At 35.7% G+C, this 21,110-nt stretch overlaps 1 protein-coding gene across 1 annotated transcript in view; it reads left to right on the top strand.

The window, feature by feature from the left end:
* LOC149835802 (phospholipase D delta-like) overlaps nucleotides 1-21,110 on the top strand; it is a 194,172-nt gene that overhangs the window by 154,813 nt on the left and 18,249 nt on the right. The window contains exon 8 of the mRNA XM_090008760.1: nucleotides 17,626-17,799. Within this exon, the coding sequence (XP_089864886.1) occupies nucleotides 17,626-17,799 (174 nt within the window). The remainder of the gene's footprint in view (nucleotides 1-17,625; nucleotides 17,800-21,110) is intronic.

A 21,110-nucleotide genomic window follows, 5' to 3' on the forward strand; every position in this document is an offset into this window, starting at 1 on the left:
TGGCATTGTTGCCATGCTTATGGAGCTTTGTTTTTGAAATCCTGTATCAGTAAAGATCTTCTATCAAATGCTATGTCACACAGAGACTCCTGTCCGGTATCCCCTTGTATATTAGTTACATTGGAAACTTAATAAAAATGGTCATATCCCCGTATCTTCAGCCTATCCATGTGACATATTCAAATGTCTTACATGATGATTTTATGAGGGATCAATTATGTTCAAGTTGTCAAATATGCAAAAGCCATGAATTGCCATTTCAAGCTCTCAATAAAGTTCTTTTTTCTTTCTTTTGCTTGGTGCATTCTAGTGCTTGGGGACCATTCCCAAAAATTTCGTTCGTAACTAGTTGCTACTATATGACTTTTGTTGATGACTATCCGAGATTCACTTGGATCATTTTCATGAAAATTGTCTAAAGATTGATATAATCTTTTTCATCATTGGCCATGAATCAGTTTAGTGTATTCATTTCCAATTTCCAACAGCGGGGTGGACATAATTATAAAGCTTTTAAGGAACTTCTATATGACCATGAAATATTTCATAGAAAATCTTTCTTGCACAGCAAAATCTCATTCTTGAGAGGAAACACCGTTATATAGTTGAGAGTGTGTCACTACCCTATGGATTGTTCTGCACTTTTTTAACTCTAGCTTCTCAATGTTTTTCCTCAGCTGGGCAAGTTCATCTACATTCTCTTTGTTAACTTGTCCTGCCATACCAATAGAAGCATTATATGCACGATTACCCCTACCTCATGGTCTTCCAACTAAGTCCCAGCATTAGTCCTTAGTGTGCCTATTCTTTCCACAATGGCTGCATTTCAACTTATCCTCATCATCCATGTTATCATAGACTCTACCTCTGCCTCTTACCCCAAGCCCACCTCTCTTCCTGCCTCTTTCGCTAGAGTTTCTAGGAGGATGGTATTCTCTGACAAGATCAGATCATTCCACACTTATCTCTCTTGAAGCAACCATGTTTTTCCGATCTTTCTCCCTTTGAAGCAAAGCATACACAATGTTGAGTGGGGGAAGCTCATCTATGTTAAAGACTAAATATGGGTCACAGATCTTGGATCATTGACATTGGATCCACTGTTTTTTATATGTTTGTACATCTTGTAACTTATTAAGGGTATTTGTGTACTTTATAATATAACAGATCAATATACATACAAGTGGTCTAGCCCAAAGAGGCTGCTGGGCGTTCTTTTCTTCCTAACCTAGTTCTCTCCTCTCTCTCTCTCTCATTGTTTTCTTCAATAGACATGATTCCGAAGGCACAAACTTACATGGCATCAGAGCAAGCCTCGAGGTAAGTGTGAAACTGTGATCAGCTCCAACACTTGCTACCCCAGTGTATGCGAATCGTCCTCCATTAAATCCACAGTGTCAAGGAAGCACTTATGCTCCTTCCATCAACAGTTCTCAAAACTTGGACACTCTTAATGCTTCGTTTGCTCAGATTAATCTTGGGCATAATGGTATTAACAATCAGCAGACAACGACAACCAATAGATATGTGGTTGTAACGACCTGAAATAAACTTAACCAATTTTTGAGAATTATTTATTTATTTATTTTAAAATATAGCGAAACTACTAAATCCACTCCAGGTTAAATATCTCGGGTATGTCATAGAGAAATCAAAGCAACACTATCCATTCAATTACCAATAAAATTTGACAGTAAACAAAATGTTAAGATCATTACAAAATCAGAAATGAAAATAACTAAGTTATTTCAAGTTGTCTAGAGAACATAAAAAATTCGTGCATCATAGTCCCTACATCATCCTGCAATCGCTCTGCTTTGTATATTCTTCACTTGAAATGATAAAATAATAGGATCAGACTACAACTAGTCTTGGCAGTAGGATTACTATGATTATGTATGTGTACAATGTAACAAGGATGTGCAATGTTATTGGTTATTCGATAAATTGTAAAGCTATGACATATCATGAGATAATTAAATGAATATCACATGAAACATTTAATATCATAACTCATCTCTGACATATGAATAAGCACAATACATTATAAGCATTTTCAGGCACAATATATCATAAATTTCACATGAATAAAGAACATAAAATAATTAATTTAAGTTTTTCTTTAGTTATCCCACGGGTATTTGCAGGCCAAGGCAACCATAATGTTGTTTATTTTATTAACCTGAATGTCTAACTGAAACTAAAATCCTAAGGAAGCGGTTTAATAACCGAGAGAACCTCCCGAAGGCCAAACAAATATGATGCACCCTTAGCTTCTGAAGAAGAACTTGGACCTACCACCTAGGACAATTTAGTAGTCCGGGTCCCCTAACTCTGAAGACTGGAGACCAACGAGCCATTGCTGCTCGAGGCTAAATAACACGTCCCCGGAGTTGTGTACCACCTACCCTCTCCAAGGTAAGCCCGAGTCTGAATGGGTTACTTATCTTATAAATTTTGTTACCTGACCTCTCAAGAATTCAACATGTTTTTCTTTGAACCCAACAACTCAATGTTGTCGGTACACATATAGGCAACAAATCATACAACAGTAGTAGCATGATTCTAGAGACTCTCACCTTATATAGGTAGGTTGCCAATTATCAATTTATTTATGCATCCCCACTCAGTGTACTCCGGTACCTTCAAACCGGCGAGCACAAGTGCCCCGGTACCTTTAAACTAGTCAGGCAAAATTTAGAGTTATGAGTTCTTGTGTCTTAGATTTATAAAGCTTTATATGTATGTGCAATACTCTAAAAATCTTTGGTTTGCAAAACCCTAGTCCGACAACCCATGTGCCTTCAAAACTCATTTCTTCTAATCACATATAAGGACACAACCCATGTTTACATGGTACCACCGTGGTTCACCCGAACCGCAAGCTCGAATATGAGCTTATTTTACTAAAATCATAGGTAACTTACACTCAAGAGTCACTACATCAATACAGTGGTACATCTTCATAAAAGTAATAGTTGCGATTGACATAGCTCCGCTGTCACTAAAACATCCATACTCTATTAAAATGTTCATATGAGCAGTATATAGAAAAATCTTAAAGGTAAGATACATAGGTTATGGTTTTGTCTTTAGGAAACATTTTAAGGAGTTATCTCGTATAAGGCATGCTGATTACTATATTTGTGTGATTGAACATTATACAGAAATAAAACATCTAAAGTATACACGTAGACCTTGAGTACCATAATTGAACATAACTTAGAAAATGATTTCTGTCATGTACTTAACACAGAAAATCACTCTATCATTGAATATAAAACAGAAATCAATTTCACATATAATATAGAAATTCAAAACTGTCATTGAACTTAATACAACAATATGCTGTCATTGAACTTGACACAAATAATTTTCTGTCCATACCCTTAACACAGCAAATCAAGTCTGTCAATGAACTAACTGCAGAAATTAACGAACTGAAATAAATTTCTGTCATTGAAACTAATGCAAAAAATCAAAACTAATATGGAACTTAACACCGAGATCAATTTCTATTAATGTACTTTAACACAGAAAAGTCAAACTGTTATTAAACTTAACCTATGTCACAGGGATTCGGCTAGGAGGGTGCCGCACCCGCGTCGACGCGACGCGACTCGACGCGGGTGCGGGTGCGGCACCGGGTGCGGTCAACCCGATCCTGGGTGCGTTGACCGCACCCAGGATCATTAAGGTCCATTTTTTAAAAAAAAAAAATTTTGCCCAAACAGGTTTCGAATTTTTTTTAAAAAAAAATTATGCAGCTGACAGGATCATTAAGGTCCATTAATACTATTTTGCAGCTGTCAGCTGCTGAGCAGCTGACAGCAGCTGTGCTGACAGCTGCTGCAGCTATCAGCAGCAGCTGTTCTGTCAGCTGCTGACAGATGCAGCAGCTGTCTGTCAGCTGCTGACAGCAGCTGACAGCTGCAAAAAAAAAAAAAAAACCCGCCTATTCCCCCGACCCCCTTTATATATATATATATTACATTTTTGCCCCTGCCGCACCCCCGCACCCGGGTTTTTTGAAAGTGCCGAATCCCCGCACCCGCACCCGCACCCACACCCGCGCCCGCACCCATGTGACATAGAACTTAACACAACAAACATGCTGTCTTCGAGCTTAACATAAACCAATTTCTATCAATAGCCATATAGCAAAAATTCAATGTTGTCATTTTGCTAACGCAGATCAGAAAATTTCTCCAATGAACATATTACCCAACACTTCCATAGCAAAAACACGCAGATCCTAAGTTCGAATATATTTTATGAAGCCACACAAGTAGATTCGAACTTTGGACATACTACGAAATGTTTTCTAAGCCCAACATGTAGATCAGAAATATTTCTATTATCCATCTCCCAGAATATTTCAATCTCCAAACACGCAGATAAGAGATTTTAATATAAATTCCAAAGCCAACCCGTAGACCAAAAGTTAATATATTTTACGGGTTATTTTTCTAATTTAAGCATCTACATAAAAAAAAGTTCTATTATCCATCTCACAGAATATTACAAAACTCAAAACATGCTAATCAGAGGATTTAATATAGATTTCAAAGCCAAACCCGCAGACCAAAAGTTAATCTATATTACAGGCTATTTTTCTAATCTAAGTATGTACATCAAATTTTTTTTATTATCCATCTCACAAAATATTACAAAACTCAAAACACGTTAATCAGAAGATTTAATATAGATTCCAAAGCCAAACCCGCAGACCAAAAGTTAATCTATATTACAGGCTATTTTTCTAATCTAAGCATGTGCAATAGAATTTTTTCTTTTATTATCCATCTCACAGAATATTACAAAACTCAAAACACGCTAATCAGAGGATTTAATATAGATTCCAAAGCCAAACCCGCAGACCAAAAGTTAATCTATATTACAGGCTATATATATTTTTTTAATACCGAACATGCATATTAGACATATTTTTATTTCACATATCGCAAAAACAATTTCAAAGCCAAAACACGCAGATCAGGTAGTCTGCGTATGTATCCACAACAACACACACAGAACAGGGATTCTGCATTTACACAGACTAAGTTCACGCCGATCGGTCATACCAGAAAAATATTTCTGGTATTGACTGATTATCATCCAAATAAATCCCCTATTTTTACCTCTACACAAATCCACTTTTTTTATTTGGGTTCTGCAACTCATTGCATGCTTGAAACAAGGCATACTGCAAAAAACACATAAAATCCTACCTTTTTAGCTGCTTTTCCTCCCCCTGCCGTGATTTTGTAAAGCCCTTATGCTGGACCGTGTAAGAGAGAGAGAGAGAGAGAGAGAGAGAGAGAGAGAGAGAGAGAGAGAGAGAGAATGGTTTAGACTAAGGGTCTTTATGATTTTCGTGAGAGGAAGTTGGAGAAGAAATGTGGAAGAAGAGAGAACTCGTGGGTGAGAGGTGGGGCTCGGTTTCCCCCCTTTCTCTCCACTATGCGTGAATGGGGGGTTTCACGCCCCCTCCCCACTTTTCCCTTTTTTTTGTGTTTCATGTTTTTTTCTCTCTCTTCTATTTACCTAATGTGTGACGCACATTTATTTCCAATTTTTTTTTAACTAAAGTGGTTTTGGATCTTCTACTTGTGACCCACAATCCATTACGTTTTGGGTCCCTATTTGGGCTGTTCGGTTCCATCCAAGGGTCCAGATTTTTGGGTACTAAATTTAGAGATTCAAACTTCTGATATGGATCCAATATCAAAATTTTAATTGGACCATTTCGATTTTGCTGTAAAATCTACACTAAGATATCGGAAATCTGATGTCAAGGATTCAAACAAATCATTTTGGATCCAATATTGGATATCCAAATACGGTTTCTGAAATCTGATATCGAAGATCCGAAAATATCCGTGATCCAATATAAATGAAAGTAAAAATGAAAATACACTTGTACCACATTTTGACCATGAAATTCAAGTCTATTTAGGCAATAAAATTTACAAGTGATACAGTGGTATTTTGACTTAGATGTTGCGCATCATGTAACAGACCCAACTTACCGTCGTGAAAATTGATTTTTTTAAAGCAATTGCAGAAACCAAACCACAAGTGATCTTACATTGAATCAACCAAAGAATAACCAACTTTATTAATTAATAAATGATTGTCATAGAACAAGAATAAAATAAAGTATGTAACACATAGCCACACTGTCAAGAAAATCAGAAACAAGTTACGCGAACTCGCAGGCTCCATGTGGTAGTCACCCCATCACTGAGCTTCAGGTCCTGAGAAAAACATTTTGAAACACCGGGTAAGAATTAGAGATTATTTGTACGAATTTCTCTAAAAATCCAAACAGAAAGAAAAGAGCATAAATCAAATTCATGCATAAATTAAGAGGAATATAACATCAACAGTTGCATAACCAATTTACCATTCAAGCAATTGAAACAAGTATCATGCAATAACAATTTTCATATGAGATAAAATAAGTATGAATGCATAAACTAATGCAGAACAGTAAAGATGCATGATTCAATGACATGCATGAATAAATTATTAAGTTATTATCAGAGTTTTCTTTTGCATGCATGTCCTTATTAAATGCACACAATTAGGTTCTACTTTTCATTAAACCTATAGATACTTAAAACGGGCACAATAATTCTCGAAGTTCAAAATAAGTTCTCAGTTGTAACTTAACATATAATTTGTATTTTATTACTGGGTTTCACACTTGTTCCTCGATCGATATCAGGAATCAATATCATCCATCGGAACATTAAAAATCAACATCTAATGTCGGGACATCAGGAAAATCAACATCACTTTAACTGCCAGCCAGGATTTCCACACTGTAGAAGGGACATCCAAGAAGAAAATTAATTACACTATTTATCTCTTTTATCTTTTTAACAAAAATCAAGTTCTTTACACAAGAACCGTTTTGCAAATCAACATGCAAAACCCAACACGGGACCTGACCCACTATCATTTTAACAATGCAATTAAATTACAAAGCCAATAATTTCAGAACAGATTTTGCAATGCATGAAAACATATTTTTGGAGCGACATACACTCTGGGCCCACACGGCTTGCCACTTCTCCACATACCACATATATGCATTTTAAGTAAAAATCTTTAGTGAACTTGCACACACAAATATTCCAAACATGTTTATAATGCATATTCGATCGCACACCACAAGAATACACATATAAAGCAATTTGCATATGCATGTGAACATATACTTATAATATACATATTCATGATCCATATTATACATAAGTTCTCAAACATGCACATGATCATATGTTAAATTATGTATATATAAATATATATATACATATACTTATATATATACATTCGTATATATATATAAGTATATATACGTATATATGTATATATTACATAATATTGCCTTTTTTTATTTTTGTATAAACCCAAAACCCGATAGGGGTGTTTTGGTAATTCCAAATGTACGTTTTTCTTTTTTACCTTTTTCTCTTTTTCCCCTTTTTCTTTTTCTTTTTATTTTTGTCTTTTTGCTTTTTGGAATCATAAAGGGGCCCCACCCATCTAGTCGTTGGGGCCCCAACAGTCATATTTATGACCGTTGGGGCTCCCAACGACTAGAAGGGAGCCCCCTTTATGGGTCCTCTTTAGTGCTTCCCTCCTCTATATAAAGAGGAGGTTCCCCCTTGTAAATGTATGGGTTTTTACACCCTTCTCTTCCTTTCTTCAATAAATCCAACTTATGACTTTAAGTCATTTTCTATATTTGTGAGTTTTGTGTGTGCACATTCGGTGTTTGTGTTCTTGGCTCTTGTAGTCACTCTTAAAGAGTGACTTTTTGCCCTATTGGTGCTTCCGCCTCTTTTCATTACATGGTATCAGAGCTTTGTTGGTGATTGGGTTTTTCTTTTGACGTCTTGGAAAGCGTGCCTCTCAAAGTTTTGAAGAAAGGAAGAATATTTGGTGCTGATGGAACGTGACTCTAAAGTGGAGCTTTCTTTCAAGTTAAATGGGTCCAACTATCTCATGTGGGCTTCCGCTATGGAAAATCATCTAAGAGATAAGAAACTTTGGGGCTTTGTTATGGGGACTACTCTCGAACCCTCTCTTGTTCTTACCAAAATTGAAAATGAAATTGAAAAGGCTTTAGATGGCGATGAGCGCATCAAAGCCATTGATGAACATCAATCCAAAATCGAGGATTGGGAAAATAACCATGCGAAAATTTTGGCATGGTTTATGAACAATGTAGATCTTAAAAATTGTGCTAATATTGCCAAGTTTAGAAGGGCCAATGAGGCTTGGTTTTTCCTTAAGGGTATGTATACCCAAAAGGATCTTGCTTGGCAATTCTTTTGTCAAGAAAAAATTCGTTCCACCAAACAAATGGATATGAGTGTCCGGGACTATTTTAGCTCTCTAACCCCTCTTTGGGATTAACTTGCCCTTCTTGAGCCCAAATGGGTTGCTCCACAAGACATTGAACTAAGAAGGGAACAAATTGAAAAGGAGCACTTTTTTCAATTCCTTCATGGACTTCGCCCGGAATTTGAACAAGTGAGGGCATCTCTCCTCCATAGAAGCAAAGCCCTACCTATTGAGGATGCTCTCGCCGAGGTATGTGAAAAAGAAACTCGACTTGGCTTGAGCATTAGGAATGATGAGGTTTTGGCCGTTAATAGGCCCGGATCAAATGTTAAAGCATATAGACCTCCCCACTTTAACAAAAATATCAATGGGCCTAGAAAGGGAATCATATGCTACTATTGTAATGAACCGGGGCACATTAGACCGGTTTGTCCAAAGCTTAAAGGAAAGGTTGTCGTGGTTGGAGAAAATTCTCCAAAGAAGGAAGAAAGTACCAAAGAAGGAGATATCAAAGAAACTCTTAATCATATCTCCGAAGTTCTCCAACACCTTCTCAAGTCTTCTCCTTCAACATCCGGAGCCGCCATCGCCTACTCTTCATCACCTCCAGGTATGTGGATACTAGACTCTGGTGCTTCTTTTCATATGACATCTCATAAAAACTCCCTTTCCAATGTTTTTTCCAAACCCATGTCCTCCTATGTTTCAACGGCCGATGGAACGTCATTAAAAATTGAAAGTATTGGAACACTTGAATTCAAAAATTCTCAAAACTTTTTTGTTCCTAAAGTAAGAGTTGTTCCAAAAATCAATTTAAATCTCTTTTCCGTTTCCCAAATCACCGACCATGGATGCCAAGTCTCTTTCTCACCTAAAGATTGCATCGTGCAGGATCTCCAGTCAGGGAAGCTGATTGGGCAAGGCCATAGAAGGGGTGATCTCTATTTTATGGACTTTTTGACGTTTCCATCTAAGTCATCTTGCAATCTTGTTAAAGACAAAAGTATTGGAATTTGGCATGAGAGACTTGGTCATCCAAATTTTGTAAAAATGTCTCTTTTCCCTTTTTTGAACAATACTTGTAAAGACAATCACATGACTTGTAAAGATTGCATTTTTGGGAAATCTAAAGCTACTCTGTTTCCTCAAAGAAGTTATTTTGCCACTCGGCCATTTGAACTTGTTCATTCCGATGTGTGGGGACCTTCCCCAATTTTATCTAAAGGAGGTTTTTCGTATTATGTGGTCTTTATTGATGACTTCACTAGATTTACGTGGATATACTTCCTAAGTCGCAAATCTGAAGTCTTCTCATTCTTTAAAGAATTTCATGCAATGGTTAAAAATCAATTTTTGGGAAATCTATCTATTCTTAGGTCCGATTCGGGAGGTGAATATATGTCTAATGATTTTCAAAATTACTTAAAAGAAAATGGAATTTGTCATCAACGTTCTTGTCCCAACACTCCGCAACAAAATGGACTTGCGGAAAGAAAGCATAGGCACATAATAGAAACTACAAGAACATTATTGATTTCAAAAAATATCCCAAAATCCTTTTGGGCCGAAGCGGTTCTAACCTCAACATATCTCATCAATAGAATCCCTTCATCCTCTTTGAAAAATCTCTCTCCATTTGAAAAACTTTACAATATGTCTCCCGATTATAAAAGATTAAGAATTTTTGGATGTAAATGCTTTGTTTTAACTCGCAAAAATGATAAACTTTCTCCTAGGGCTATTGAATGTATTTTTTTGGGATATGGCGAAAAACAAAAAGGATATCGATGTTTTGACATACTTAATAATAAACTTTATATCTCAAAAGATGTCACATTTCTCGAAAAAGAAAATGGTTTTTCGCATCAACCAAATGAAAATATTGACTATTCCTTTTTATTTGACTTGTTACCTCAAGAAAACATAATGGATGATAATATTGATCTTAATGAACCTCTTAATGAAGATCTTGTTGAACATCCAAATAATGATCAAAACTTAGAAGAAAATGCTTCAAGACAAATACAAGTCTACTCTAGAAGGAATGAAAGAAATCCTCCTTGTGCCCTTGAAAGATTTTCTCAAAATGAGTCGATAGAAGAAACCTCTCAAAGAAGATCAAATCGCATTCCTAAGATTCCAAATAGATTTATTTCTTATGACTCTTTTTCCCCTAATTATCGAGCATGTCTTCTTGCTCTTCACTTCTTTCATGAACTATCTCATTACAATGATGCTAAACAATATGATCATTGGAATGAAGCTATGGAGCTTGAACTTAATGCCCTTGAAAAGGCGCAAACTTGGGAAATCATTGATCCTCCCAATGGCAAGAAACCCATTGGATGTAGATGGGTGTTTAAAGTAAAAACTAAGAGTGATGGTTCATTAGAAAGATATAAGGCTAGGTTGGTAGCCAAAGGCTATGCCCAAGAGTATGGGATAGACTATGATGAAACTTTTGCCCCAGTTGCTCGAATGACTAGTGTTCGAGCCTTTATTGCTATAGCTTCTGTTAAAAAATGGCCCATCTTTCAACTTGACGTTAAAAATGCCTTCTTAAATGGTAATTTAAATGAAGAAGTTTATATGGAACCACCTCCAGGTATGAATTTAAATGAAAAAGTTTTAAAATTAAAAAAGGCTTTATATGGACTTAAGCAAGCTCCTAAAGCGTGGTATGACAGGTTTAGTAATGTATTAACCAATTTAGGTTTTTCTTCTTGCTATACTGACACTGCTCTTTTTGTCAAAAGGACAGGTGACTCCATTATTATGCTTCTGCAGTATGTTGATGATATGATCATCACTGGGAATGATAAAAAGGGAGTAAATGATATTAAGTCTGTGTTAAAAGATACTTTTGATATGTCTGATCTTGGTTATTTGAGATATTTTTTAGGAATTGAAGTGACTTATTCTGCGCGAGGATACATCTTATCTCAAATGAAGTTAGCTGCAGAAATTTGTACCAAATCAGGAATATCTGATGAAAAGAAAGTTGAGACTCCCGAAGTTATTAATTCGAAACTAAGACTTGAAGATGGTGTTCTTCTTGAAGATCCAACACCCTACCGTCAATTAATTGGATCCCTCACCTATCTATCCATTACCCGTCCAGACATTGCTCATACAGTTCATGCAGCGAGCCAGTTCCAGCACGCACCTACTACGGTTCATATGGCGGCTGTAATGAGAATTGTGCGATATATCAAAAATACCATCTCTAAGGGACTCTTCTTATCCTCTTCCTCATCTCTTGAATTGACTGCTTTTACTGATGCTGACTGGGGAGGTAATCCCAATGATCGTATCTCAATTACAGGTCTGTGCATTTTTTTAGGTGAATCTCTCATCTCGTGGAGATGCAAGAAGCAGCAGAAGGTCTCATTATCATCTACAGAAGCTGAATATCGGGCTATGGCGATGACAACTATGGAAATTGTGTGGCTCAGAAGTCTTCTTGGCGATATGGGCGTTCCCATTTCCACTCCCACCAAGCTCTGTTGTGATAACAAGAGTGCGATATACATTGCCAGCAATCACACCTTTCATGAGCGGAACAAGCATATCGAAATGGATTGCCATTATGTTCGAGACGAGCATCTCAAAGGGACCATCACATTGCCATATGTCACTTCAGAGTATCAACTGACTGACTTCTTCACCAAGGCGCTCCCAACTCCACGATTCATGTTTCTTCTTGGCTAACTTTCGGTCTTCTCCCCGTAAAGTTTGAGGGGGCATGTTAAATTATGTATATATAAATATATATACATATACTTATATATATATATATATATATATATATATATATATATTCATATATATATATATAAGTATATATATGTATATATGTATATATGTATATATACATAATATTGCCTTTTTTTATTTTTGTATAAACCAAAAACCCGATAGGGGTGTTTTGGTAATTCCAAATGTACCTTTTTCTCTTTTTCCCCTTTTTCTTTTTCTTTTTGTCTTTTTGCTTTTTGGAATCATAAAGGGGCCCCACCCATCTAGTCGTTGGGGCCCCAACAGTCATATTTATGACCGTTGGGGCTCCCAACGACTAGAAGGGAGCCCCCTTTATGGGTCCTCTTTAGTGCTTCCCTCCTCTATATAAAGAGGAGGTTCCCCCTTGCAAATGTATGGGTTTTTACACCCTTCTCTTCCTTTCTTCAATAAATCCAACTTATGACTTTAAGTCATTTTCTATATTTGTGAGTTTTGTGTGTGCACATTCGGTGTTTGTGTTCTTGGCTCTTGTAGTCACTCTTAAAGAGTGACTTTTTGCCCTATTGGTGCTTCCGCCTCTTTTCATTACATCATATTCATGCATACAATGAATTTTACAATTTTCCATGCATATGACATAAGCATTTGCAACATGATAATTCAATGCATAACATATTCAATAAGTACTCTGCAAGCCATACGGATCAGATCTAAACATATCTACATTGTCCAAGAAACATAACATACCAACCGGGTCTTACCTATGCCGCAACACATGCACAAGACAACATGCTGCCACTGGGCGTTGGTATGCTATTGGTAGCATGTTGCTACTGCCAGAAATATGCAACCACAAGCTGTGGACAGTGGACAATGTTGCATAAAAATATGCAGCATTGTTCTACCGCACATAATTCATAAATACAACACGTTTATCAGCATTATAAAAAATCATATGGCAGCATAAAAAAAACAGATTAGTATTCAGCCAAATCATGACATGTAGGAAATATTTTAACATAGTGCTAACATGGGTCGACAAACAAAATCTTAAGGCTGTTTCGGTGCCAACCCATATGGAAACATCAAACAACTTAGTGACAACCATATCATAAACAAAACCGAGCATGAACAACCTGCTCATGGCCCTTACAGGGGTCAGTTTATGTGCCCAGGCAATAAGACATTGATTTTTATCAAATCAGCACTAATGGGCCTAACCAGTTTTTTGTTTATTTATTTGTCCTGCATAACAGCCAGCTGATTACTAGTATAGAAATTTCTAGACAGGCTTAACACAAGTAGGTGTAACAACCAAGTCAAGATTTGATCTCACAAACTCTATTTTGGAGACTGATCCACATAGACAGTCGGCCTGCATAAAAGAAAATAACCTGGATAGATCTGCCCACAAAATGTGAATCGGTAGATCTGTTCAGATCTGCATGAGTATAACAGCAGGTCTAAACCGAAATTGCCTATATGCAACCATCTGCAGATCGGTCCAGATCTGCCTGCGTAAATGCATCAACTCTGGACCAGATCTGTCTATGGGAGATAAAATTTACAGGTCTGTCCAGATTTATTTATGTAAAACCTGTAAATTTTGGATATTATTAATAAATAAATAATTCAAATGCTGAAAAGAATTCTTGGTAACAAATTTTTTTCTTTGTTTTCCATTTTTTTTCTCTTATAGGAACCCACCCGCACAATCCCAGTTCAGTCCAGCCAACTAAATCAGTTGGGGCTAATAATATATATTTATTTATTTATTTATTTATTTCTGATAACTATATACATTTTTTTTGTTGCTCAGTTTGCGGGCACCTGAGGTCTATGTCCTGGTGAACCTCACCTAGCCGAATCCAGTCGGCTGGGTTCAAGGTTACAAACACATGCCCAGCCGAACCAAGGGCTCGGCTGGGCCTGTTAAAAACATAAAGATTTTTTTTCTTTTTCCTTTATTATTATTATTTTTTTAAGTCCACTTGCTGAATATTATATATATATATATATATTTTCTTTATCAGGGACTCAGTCCCAGCCGAACAGTTGGCTAGGACTGGACAATAAGTCTGTCCTATCCCAGCCGACTGCATCGACTGATACTGGACAGATATCTGTCCGGTCCCAAAACCAACAAAAACACCAAAAGATTTATGTATATATATATTTTTTCAAATCTGTCTATTTTCGTACATAAACAGCCCTCTTCAAATCTGTCCCGATCTGTCCACTAGTACAGTGGACAAATCTGTCCAAAAATATATCTATATACATATGTTCCACATATGTATATACATATATATAAATACATTAATATAAGTGTGTAAACTAGCGTAGGAATAAAAAGTACGTATTCTAAGCCACGCATACATCAATTTCCATGGATCAAAGCATGTAAATATGAAATAAAATCTATGGTTTTCCTAAAAAATATTGCCTAAAGCTTATTTAGGTTCTTTTTCTCATCCGAAACAAAAGAGAACACTTGTACTTTGTTTGGAGTTTGAAAAACGACTGGAAGAACCGACGAATGATTGGAGAGGAAGCAGATCTCCTCTTCTTCCTTCTTCTTTTCCTTCTTTCTTTCTCTCTTTCTCTCTCTTTTCTCTCTCTTTCTCTTTCTTTCTTTTTTTTTTCGAAGTTTATTTTTCCAGCATCTTCTATTGTGTGCTAGCTCCAACACACTTTCCTATTCTCTTAAAAATTCTAATTTTTGACTTTTTTCAACCTTTCCTTTTTTTCCAAATTTTTTTGTTACTCCTTTTCTTTATTTATTCTTGTCTTTAGGCAAGTGTGGACTCCTTTAGAGTCCCACTATTAGCAACTTTTGAAATTTGGAATTAAATATAAATAACTAAATAATTATTTATTATTTATTATTTATTATTTATTACTAATTAAATATCCAGAAGCTTCCAGAGGGTACCATATCCCTCTGGGAGTCTTTTTAACTTTAAATAACCTCAATTTAAACCTAAATATTGAATTTAAAGTTGTATTTTCATTGGGTATGAAATTTGGATTTAGATTCAGATCCAAGATCCAAATCCATATCTAAATTCTATTTGGATCCTGGGCTGGATCAATTCCAAATTAATATGGGTCTTGGACAGAGTCCATATTCATATTAATTTGGATTAAATGCATTGGATCCAGTTCGATCCAAATCCGGACCCGACCCGTCGAGGCAGGCCTTTTTTAAAAAAAGCGATTTTCAGGTCAACCGTAGCCCAAATTCAAAAAAGTAAAATATCGTTGAGCTCAGAATTTCGAGACACATCTAACGATATATAATTCGAATTTCGCCTCTGAAATTTGCCCGAATTTAACCCAAATTTTGCTCGAATTTCGTTGGAATTTAAAGGTTGAAAATAAAACTTTTTATCACATTTTAATTGGCTCGTTTCGATCTTGTCAACGAGACCTGGGCCACGCTCAGACTCAATTATCACCACCTAACATCGAGGGTTCTTCCTATATTTCTACAACACTTAGCCAAATTCCAGAGGTCTCTAAATTTAACTAAGTATAAAAACACGTGATATTACATTAAAGCATTATCGTACGATATGTCAAAGGGATGATTAATGATGGTTTGCATTTTCTCAAGGAGGGTAAAAGTCCCTTAATTATAGTTGGTTCCTATAGCGCATATTTGGCCGGTGACTTAACATATATCTGGATATAGTGTGTTTCTTGGTAAACAACAAAGATTAGCAAGGTCAAGTACAGAAGTAGAATGTAAATTCATCCATCACTTGCTACCGAGATCACATTGATAGATAAAGAAGTTAAAGCAAGATTAGCTGACACTAAGAATGAAGTCAAGAGACAACGGGCACAGCTTGAGGGTGCTAATAAGAAATGACATAATTGCATTAATGTTTGTAAAATGAAGTTAATAGTGTCAAGAGTTAACGCCACCTATTGATGGCTGCCTTGTAATACACAACATATAGGTGACACCACCTTTAGGCTGCATAATTGTAATTTGTTGTTAAAAGGTTCTAATCAGAGCATACTCTAAATGGTGCTCATTATCAATACCAAGTAGCCGAGCCTGGAAGATTGTCTTTGAGGTTTTTTCGTATTCTATTTCATTCTGTTCTTACTCTCCCTCTCCTTCCCTCTGTATATTAGTTTTCTTTCAGTCTTCTCTTCATCATTGTTTGCTCAATTGCTTTTTAGGACATTGTTTGGATGGCCACCACCTTTTGCAGGGAATATATATTTGAAATTTTAATTTTCATGAAAATTTGTCACTATGAAGTTAAAATATCAAACTTAAATGCCCTTGGTGCTGCCTCATATGCAGTCCCATTTACCATAGTAAAAACTGGTATACCATCTGAAGTTAATGCAAACCATTAAAAGCGCTTGCACTATGACCACAGTTTCTTGGTGTTTAGTTATAGAAACATCATAAAGATTCCTCTTTTTACGATTCTAAATTCCATTCCGCTCCTTGATGTTTTGTCAGTAATGTTATTGTTGATAAACAAAAAGATATCATTTCTATTTATTAATATCCATGTTGATTATAACTTCTACATGATTATAAAATAAAAAGGGCAAATTTTTTATCAAATGACTGCCTTTTCTGGACAAGGCTCATGATGCTTGAACATCAAAATTAAGAGTTCAAACCGATATAATCAATTCTATAGCAGCCTTTATCTTGATGGTTTCTGATGATCATCCATTTAGTCATCATGCCTGCTATTAAAGGTGAGCATCCATTAACCATGAGTTTTAGCGAATTTGAGATTCTTGATGGAACTGACTTGAAGTATCAGAACTTGTATTATCTGTCATGTTGACATAAATCTATTATTTTTCTTTCATCATGCGAAATGCTGTTATCTGTCATGTTACGGGACTGACATATATTTCACATCGAAAACACGTTTGGATTTTTTGAATCCCAATTTCTTCAAGTAAATACTCTTTAGTAAGATATTATTGGTTAAAATAACCTGGGAAAGTTCAATCTGCACTCAACTTGCCTTGTTTGCAAAGCCTCTGAGAAATCATGTCAGAAAGCAGTGAGAGATTAAAAAGAAATTTACTCATTCTAAGCAATCATCAGGTCTCCAACCATGGGGCATGTCTTGCTATGTTTAATTGCATACATTTATGAAAGTTTCTAGCTGCAATGACATTTTTTTTGTGTGGAAACCTGGATGGTTTTTCATAATTTGATCAACCATTTAAGGAACTACTGTAAAATACAATATTTAAAACCTGATCCTCAATTATTTATGTTATTATTCTTTTCACTCTATAGGCCATGTTTGTTAGGATTTAATCAGTCTTTTTTTTTGCATCTGATTGTTAGGATTTAATCAGTCTTTTTTTTTGTTCCCAGGAAGATCCATGATCGTATCAAGTATCTTTTTACATTTCTTAAAATTGCTGTATGTTTTTAGCAATAACTGGACTAAATCTAGCAAATTTCCATCTCAATAACATTAAAATGTAATTGCAATTGAGATGTCCACTCCTGTTTTGCAGGGGCAGACAATATCAATGATGTATGAAATCATTGGGCGGGAACTTGGAAGTCAAGGGATTTCTGAAACTTCACATCCACAAGATTACCTAAATTTCTACTGCCTCGGTAATCAAGAAGCAGCGTCAGGTGAAACACCTCAAGTGACCAGTCAGCTTGATGAAAGCAGCCCAGCGGTGAGATATAGCAACATATTGTTTCATTTGTATTTCATTCACTTTTATTTATTTGCAAAATCAAGAACAGGATCCTAACTTGTGCATTTAATTGTCGATCCTTCATCTATGATTCACTATAGGTTCAGCCATGGCCTGAACCTGGAAACAATTTGCCATAGTGCATGCTAATTTTGCTTCATGTAACGACCCCAAACTCATCCTTGAAAATTTGTGATTTTTTTTTAAATGAATACACGTTTTTGATAAATGCGGAAATAACCCACGAACCTAGGGCCCGTCACAGATTTCATTCACCAACCAACATCCATTTCAAACCAAAAATTAATTTAAACCACAATTTAATGTAAATCACATTTAGTCTTAATAAACTCAAATTTTATGTTCATAAGTTCAAAAATAAATTCCCAACCCAGTTAGAATCCCAACAACCCTTCATAAACATCCCCACCTCTAGCAACCCAGCTCCGCCATCACGTTATTCAGCTAAGTCTGAGCCTCAGCATTTTAAAATTGTAAACAATTGGGTGAGAACCAAAGTCCTCGTACGAGACCTCACAGAATCCAACAACATGGAAATAAGCACACATCAGAAACAAACATAAGTTTAAGAACAACTTTTAAGCACACATTACAATTTAAACATGCTTGCAATATAAACTAATTTGATACATGCTATCAAATCACAGGCTACTCAAATCAATACAATAACCAAAGCATAATCAATGCAGATTTTATTAATGGCTTTTTATCTAATTGTTAATCATTGCTTTTGAATGCATGTCTATACTAATGCAAACCGTTTAAGTTTTCATCTTGAATAACTCCCGAAGATACTAAAACGGGTCAATCCCGAGGTCCAAGGCAGTCCCCAACTATATCTTATTTTCACAATTTGTATTTTATTAACTGGGTTCTACGCATGTCCCTCGACCAATGTCGGGAATTATCACCCTAAGTCGAGATGATAAAGGCATCATCACCTTCCAATGCCACTTTTCTTGGTATACCAATAACTACAGCTGAGTCACCACCCCTAGGCAAAATGGTAAAAAGTTTCCTACATATACTCTTATTAAATTATTAAAAGTTTTTTTACATAAGAATGACATAAGAACGACATGCAAATCATAATGCATCATTCACTATGGATTATTACCCCATTTAGTCATTTTGGCTCACATGATTCAAAGATATATGAACGCCTATTTACTTCCGATCACATATGGTAAAATACAAAATTATATTCCTGGTTAACCCCAGGTGTATAACATAGTTAGAAGAAACCAGATTCTCAACCTATTTAAAAATGAGATTCAAAGAACCACTGAACTCAATGCGGGGTTTGAACTATTGAAAGATTGCATTTAGGAGCTTTTCTATAACATAGAATTTTAATCACAACCCAAAAATCAAGTTTTATAACATACCCGAAAAATATTGGATTTATAATTAAAATCCCAGATTTAACAGTTTAATAAAAAATTCAGATTTTTCTTAATAAAATTCCAAATTTAAACCATTTAATAAAAATCCAGACTTAGGTAATTAAACACCAGTTTTAAATCCATAATTAAGCTAAACTTGTACTCAATTAAATTCAGATGTAACCAATTAAAAACTAAACTTGAAGTTAATTAAATTCAGATTTAACCATTTAAATAAAAACTCAGATTTTCACTTAACTGAAAATTAGATTTGACAAATCAAGAAAAACTCAGGTTTATTTAAATCCAAAACCAGATTTAAATTAATCAACTAAAAACTTAGGTTGTATTAGTTCTAACTCCAGATTTGATAAAAAGAAAAACTCAGATATTTATTAACTCCAAAACCGGTTCTAACCAATCCATCTACGAACTCAACCCATTTTTTTTTTAAAACCAGATTCGCCTCATTCAATAAAAACTTGGAGGTTATTTAAATAAAACAAAATATCGGGTTCTTAAAACATGAGCTGCAATAAAATCAATTCAATGCACATAGGTGAATCAGTTTTTTTTTAAACAAAACCCTATGCCTGATTCGATCTATGCTAATCCCCTTGCCTATCGAATCATGAAAGAGTTCCAGTACCTTCGTATTTATGGGTGAATCCGAAGGAGGCTTCATGACAATGGTGGATCACCCCTCCGCCTTAGCTCTCACGAGATTCGGTAACTCCTCTCTCTCTTGCTCCCTCTCTCAAAATCATGGCTTTTTTTAGAGGGGTTGGAAACCTCACCCCTTTTATAAAGGGGGGTATCCCACCTAGGTTGAGTTCCTCTCTAGGTGGCATTCCTCCTGGGTAACTCCTTAGGAAAGATAAGGCTTTCCTATCTAGATAAAAAGTTAGCTTTTTAAATAAACTACCATTTTTTTTCAGAATTTCATAATTAGTTTAAAATTCAAAACACTTACTAACCTTGGACCATAGATCTTATCCACAAGGTCCACGATCGAATCCAAGGGTCCACGCATATGCTACTCCCTTAAAACCATTTAAAAATTATTAATTATTATTTATTACGGAAACTGCTTAGAATGCTATCAATTAAATTTTCTAAAATTTTGTAAAAATTGTGAGGTATTACACTCCACCCTGAACTAGTAAACTCTCTCCTTGCAGCCATTTGTCTCTTACTATTAGGCACATGCACTTCAATGCACTATTACTAGTGGCCATGGTCTTACCCTTTTACATCTGAATCCTCCTCAGAAGGGTCAATCACACTATCTCCACCATTTCAAAAAAATTGTTTACATTAGGGGACCTTTGTTTCTATGGTTAAGACATTCCAACAAATGCTCTAATAAATTCCTTTTCATACAACATGGTATAATACTGTGATTTATTTTTTCATATAATAAGGCCCCAGGTAAATGCAACACCTACGGGATGCTATAGCAACCAAGGAATCAATGCCAATAAATGTCATGAATGCAAGACATGGATGGAAAAGAATTCCAAGTACAAGATCCTCCTGAGTCTCCTCTTCTGTTCGCTTGAATCACCACCCTCAAATGTTTACTACTACTTTCCCTTTTGGCCTTGAGCTAGCAACTTCCTAACACTATACTAGATGTTGTAGGATTAAAAGTGGGAAGGGCCTTATTCTCACCATAATCATCATCACGATCATGTCAAGGTTATGAATACCTGATCTCAGCATCCATCAACTTTTTTTCTTATTTCCTCTTGCTTAAATCTTTGATCATTTGTTGATATTGCCACTTCACGACTTTTGGTAGGTCTTTTGATGGCCAAGGGGCAACATTTTGATGTGTCCTGACTAAATGATGCTTTAGTGAAGATGCTCTTGCGGAAATTG

This window comes from Nuphar pumila, chromosome 6, assembly GCF_984573655.1.
Source record: "Nuphar pumila chromosome 6, dmNupPumi1.hap1.1, whole genome shotgun sequence".
NCBI lineage: Eukaryota > Viridiplantae > Streptophyta > Magnoliopsida > Nymphaeales > Nymphaeaceae > Nuphar > Nuphar pumila.